At 47.2% G+C, this 5,587-nt stretch overlaps 1 protein-coding gene across 4 annotated transcripts in view; it reads left to right on the top strand.

Annotated features, from left to right (window-relative positions):
* Nucleotides 1-2,343: 2,343 nt before the first annotated feature.
* cpeb2 (cytoplasmic polyadenylation element binding protein 2) overlaps nucleotides 2,344-5,587 on the top strand; it is an 18,602-nt gene continuing 15,358 nt past the window's right edge. For 2 of the 4 annotated variants that reach the window (XM_032525045.1, XM_032525044.1), the window contains exons 1-2: nucleotides 2,344-3,784; nucleotides 5,112-5,381. In XM_032525045.1, the coding sequence (XP_032380936.1) occupies nucleotides 2,858-3,784; nucleotides 5,112-5,381 (1,197 nt within the window). In that variant the 5' untranslated portion in view covers nucleotides 2,344-2,857. The remainder of the gene's footprint in view (nucleotides 3,785-5,111; nucleotides 5,382-5,587) is intronic. The other 2 variants (XM_032525043.1, XM_032525046.1) reach the window with 1 other exon arrangement.

Below are 5,587 nucleotides of genomic sequence, written 5' to 3'. Positions count from 1 at the left end.
CAACCCACCGCCCTCTCCAAAACCACAGCCGCCTCTACCCCACCCACCCTGGCTGACCCCCTCCCCCAGCCCATCATCACCAGACACCAGCAGCTGGCAGCCTGCCCCATTTAACTCCCTCCAGCACTAACTGGGCCTGGCTAATCACTGGTGTTCAGCACCATCCGTGGCCACCACACCTGCCCCCTCGCTTGTGGGACTGTCCCATCTGGGACCTTGTGATGGGGAATTTCCGGGGCGGGGGTGTCTTCTTACTTCCCAATACAACCCAAGGTGATGTGAAATGGGGAGAAGAAAATCAAGACATCAGTGATCGGAAGTCTAATCCTGTCCTTGATGAGGTTCTCGGGTTGAAACTACGGGAATGTAGTTCTCATCCCTAAAACTTTTGTACATGCTGGAAATGCTTTGCAGCAAGGACAACAATGTAACAATGTTTGTGCTCCAAACTCTTTCTGTGTACGCACTTGGCAGTCTCCCAGCAGCCATAACAACAAACTTTATAACATTAAGTCTAAAATATTTCCTGGGTTTTATGTGAGACTATGACATTTCCATTGTGTTTGTGCAGGTGCTACTGATTGAAATTAAAAGCTTTGCATAGGGAACAATGCAGGGCGGAAATGTGTGTGAAGTGTGTGCTTAGATAAGCCCTCATCATTAGCAGCGACCAGATGGTTAGTTGATCATGCACATTGCTTTGCTACTCTGGTATCTGTCTTCTTCATTAGAAACCCCATTCACACACAGAGACTGCCATGATTTATTCAGCTCCAATCACGAGAAAAGAGAAATGACCCTTGTCAGGTTAGGGTACACAACAAATTGTCCTTACTGTTCACACTAAAGGCACGCTGGAATAACAAAAATAAAATCTATAACTAACTGCAGCTTTGATTCTTGTTGTACAATAAAGAAAGTGAAACTGAAATGTGACTCATTTGCATCCCCCCCCCCCCAGTTCCCAGCTGATACTTGTTTTGTATTTGGAGTAAATACAAGTCAGCTGCTAATCATCTGATGAGGGAACAGTTTGCCTAAAACCCTCTGTTGTTTCTCTCTTTAGTCTTCAAACACAAATGAGCATAGTCAGGCCTCAGACACACACAAACACACTCACTCTTTCCCCAGCCACACGGAAATGTAATTTGCCTGTAGCCATATAGTGCTGCTGCTGCTGCTGGTGGGTGGGTGGCGTTTATGAGGCAGCAGATCATATGGTAGGGTTGCTTGTCAGATTTGAGTTCAGAACAGCCGATGAAGATTCATCTCCCTTGACGCGAGCTGACAGAGAAAACTATATTTAGCTGTTGGCGTCCGTGCGTAAAGTGACGCAGACACATGCACAACGGTTGTGGACTGAATACTGATGGGCGTAAACTGAAGCAAACTGTGCCATACTATGCAGTCTGGTTATGTTCAAGTTTTTATGAAAACATGGTTCCAAAGCCCACAAATGGCATGATTATGAAATGTCGTTCATTCTGATCTTTTACTTTGGTTGGCATTGGATAAGAAGTCCCTGATTAATCCAGAAATGTCTCCATAGACTTACAGGCTCGTGAGAATGCAAGGTCAGTTATTTCAAAATAAAATGAAATACCTTTACTTTAGATAAACTAAATAAACATCACGTAGCCTGTGCAAATACTAAAGAAACATGAGCTACAGTGGCTCTCATAAGTTTATGACCCCATGTTAAAGTTGAATAGCATGGGGCCAAAATCCTTTGGAAATTGATCTTAATGCTTTAATTTAAAAAATCCACCGACTTTCTTTGTGAATGAATAATGTATTGTAAATAAATACATGTTCTTCCTTAAAATACAGGGGGCATTTACACACCCCTATGTTAAATTCCCATAGAGGCAGGCAGATTTTATTCTTAAAGGCCAGTTATTACATAGATCAGGGTACTATGCATCCTGATTGATAAAATTCCCTTGGCCTTTGGAATTGAAACAAACCCATATCATCATCATCACATGCCCTTCACCATGCCTAGAGATTGGCTTGGTTTTATTTCAGTTACTCTAATAGCTAGTATGATTTGCATTGAAAGATGATTTTATGGAAAGGTCTCTAGGTCCACACTCATAACAAACGCATTACTAAGAAACAGGCACACTACAATTAGCCTCAGTCTCCACAGGAATATTATTCCGCTTTAATTAGGCCCACAGTGTAACTCTGCCCTACTGTAAGCTAGGCTACTTTCCAAGGCTTGGTTAGGGTGTAGGCCTACTGCACTTTATGAATAATGAAATAAATGACGTAAACAATGCGGTCCTCTTTGCGGCTCGAGGCTCGAGGCAAGAGGCGGGTGCACCGGGGCGTGATGCGGTCGTGACGTAGATTCAGTCGGGGATCTTTAATCCTCTGCCGCAGCAGCACAACCGGTAACCAGAGGAGGGGGTAGCTAGGTCGGACACGAATGGAACCGCACAGGCTAGGCTAGCCTACACGAAAAGGCCGAAATATCCCGGTCTAGTTAGATAGGGTACATGATAATATCACCGAGTAAAACTGAGAGTAGGCTAGGACTAGAACGAGCCGACTATTTGCATAGGCCGACCCCCTCCTCTCTATCTCTGCCTTTAGCCTACAGCCTATTCACAGACGTTTCGCTCAAACAGACTTCATTTAGAAACGCAGGTTGATATATAGCTTTCAAACGCATATATTTGACTCGTTTAGCCGAATTCGGTATCTTGTAGCCGGCTCACGGATTCTACGCCTCGTTCTGCCGGTTTCCTGCGGCCAGTTGCGCCCCTGTTCGCCCAGGTTCTCCCCGGTTCGCCCTTCAGCGACGTCGCCGCGTCCCCGGTTCCTGTCAGCTGCTGCGCATCAGCGAAACATGCAGGATGAGCCTGCGGGGGTGACATCCACGCAATTACCCCCGTCAACCGAGGAAAAGGGCAGCAGCGGCAGCACGGTCAACAAATCCGGGAAGCAACCGAACCAAACCGACAGCCAGCTCGGTTTATTCACTCCGGAGTCTAACCATCGGAACCAGACGACAGCTTTCCCCGATTTCGATCGAGATCATTTTTTCATCAATGACCTTCAGCCCGACCGAAAAATCCATAAGCAGTTAAGTCAGCACACTGAGTTTAGCCCCACCGAGTCGCCCCCACCCCAGAGACATTTTAGTCACCTGCCGCAGAGGCAGCCCTTTATGCCCGAGCTCTGCGCTGCTGACCCCCGCGGCTCTCCAGTGGAAGAGGCTAAAGCCGATGCTGCGTCGCCATCGCCCACTTCTGTAAATCCTAACAAGATCCAAATGGACTCCCCCATCGCCCACCATATAAATAACGGCAATGGCAGCAGCAGCACCGGCAACATGTTGTCCGGTGGTCTCAGCGCCGCTTTCCCGAACCTGCCCGCCCAGGACATGCAGAGCGCCAGCGTAGGCTCGTCTTCACCTTCCATGCCTGGGTTCGGCACCCCGTGGTCCGTCCAGACCAGCTCCTCTCCCCCTCCCGCACCCAACTCCATCAACCCCATCCACGCGAACGCCATTAACCACATGCCCAACACGGACTCTGACAACAGCTTCTACCCAGGTATCCCCTCCTCCATCAACCCGGCCTTTTTCCAGAGTTTTTCGCCAGTGTCAGCAAATCCGTGCGCCGGGATTAACGTGCAGGGCTTCAGCGGTCCTTTCTCGCCCCAGATGAACGTCCCTCAGCAGGCGCAGAGTCGCAGGTCCCCGGCCAGTCCCCAGATGCATCCCCAGCAGGGCGCCTTCCTGCAGCAGAGGAACAACTACAACCAACACCAGGTGAGCATAGGGCGTAAATCACATAAAGGTGACACAGGATGGGAGCCCCCTCTCCTATAGTATTCCCACTACTTTAATCAAGATGTTGGGGGGATTAAGGTTCCTATCATTTTTAAGTGAGGGGCAACACAAGAGTCTTCAGGTTAGGTTAGCATCTTGTGACACTGCAGAGATTAAGCATACCCTTAGGAGTTCTGTGTGTGTACATTATGCATCATTATGCAATAAATAGTCTTTGTTTAATTCATAATTCATTTGTCATATCCTCCGCAAGAGCTGAGAGTCAGTACTCTCGAAGGAAAGGAAGGGAGGGGTGAACAGAGGTGCAAGGGAGCATCACTGAATCTAGCTGTTGTTCTCTGGAAGCTGGCAGTGGGATGCAGTCACATGGCACCGGACCATCCCTGTCTTGTGGTTCAGTCAGTGGGAATACAAAGGCTTGCAGGGTTTGGTGTTCTAAATGGATGCTTATTTGGGTGAAATAAAGGCATCTAGTTTCATAGAGGACCCAGAGGAAAGACCAGCAATAGAGGCTTTTCACATGAAGGTTCAGATTATGCAGTAGCCTTGGGGCCATGTGTTAGTAGCCTTCGGCCTCAGGTTTCTCATGTGCATATTGTGTGTGTGTGTGTGTGTGTGTGTGTGTGTGTGTGTGTGTGTGTGTGGGATTGGGTATGCTTTAAATTGCATCTATGGTGTTGCTGTCTCTCCAGCATTTAACCCCTTGCTTTGATTACGAGTGTGTTGCAAATATATTTTTCACAATTTTTCAATTTTTCATTTTCTTTACATAAAAGCACTTGCATTATCCCAATTTCTTTTGGATAATCTAAACTATTTTTAAAGCACACCACTATCTGACATCCCTTAGCTGTTTGCAGTTCATACAAAGAAAAAAAGAATTTAGATTAGGACTCGAGTGTGTAAGAAATTGATTGTCCTCTGTGTAGGATTTTCATGTGAAAGCACGCAAGATTAAGCATGATGTGATACAATGTATGATGTGCTTAAGAGTGGAAACAAGATCCAGGTATAGAGAAAAAGAAAGAGAGAGAGAGAGAGAGAGAGAGAGAGAGAGAGAGAGAGAGAGAGCATTATGCTGGCAGTGTTGCAGCTCACGGGATACTTAGTACTAGTCTTAAAGCCCTAAATCTTCTTATCTATCCACCCGTTACAGGAGCCGATCAAGCCAGGCTGTTGCTGACAGCGAGAAAAGAAAGAATAGAACATGATGATAAGGAAAAAATATATAATAAAAAGATGCACATGCCCTTTTTAACCTTCCATCTTTCCACACCCTCTGTGCCCCGTCCATTCTGTGTTGCAGCCCATGGTGAAACAGTCTCCCTGGGGCAGTCACCAGGGGAACGGCTGGGGCTCCGGGGGGATGTCCTGGGGCCGGGACCACCGTAGGGGGAGTGGCATGGGCGTACCTGGCTCAGTCAGTCACGTCTCACCCCTGAAGAAGCCCTTCTCAAGCAACATCATCGCTCCTCCCAAGTTCCCACGCTCGGGTGGCTCAATGGGGCCTAAGTCCTGGTTAGAGGAGAACATGTTTCGCACAGACGGCAACAGCAACACTTTGTTGCCCCTGCAGGTAAGTGTTTTGGGTTGCTTCTGCATTGGTGTCAGTGGTTTTAGGGGGATAATTGGTTTGGTGTGTGTTTGGTTTTGAGCGGATGGGTTTTGTTTTGATGTTGTAGTGTGAGAATCAGTTAATATAAAAATATAAAGGTGAGAAAGAACTAGAAACAGAGGCATAGCCAATCCTTTGAATTGTGTGTGTGTGTGTGTGTGTGTGTG

The sequence above is a fragment of the Etheostoma spectabile genome, chromosome 9, assembly GCF_008692095.1.
Source record: "Etheostoma spectabile isolate EspeVRDwgs_2016 chromosome 9, UIUC_Espe_1.0, whole genome shotgun sequence".
Taxonomy (NCBI): domain Eukaryota; kingdom Metazoa; phylum Chordata; class Actinopteri; order Perciformes; family Percidae; genus Etheostoma; species Etheostoma spectabile.
Note: the sequence above shows the minus strand (reverse complement) of the source record. Positions and strands in the feature narration are given on the sequence as shown.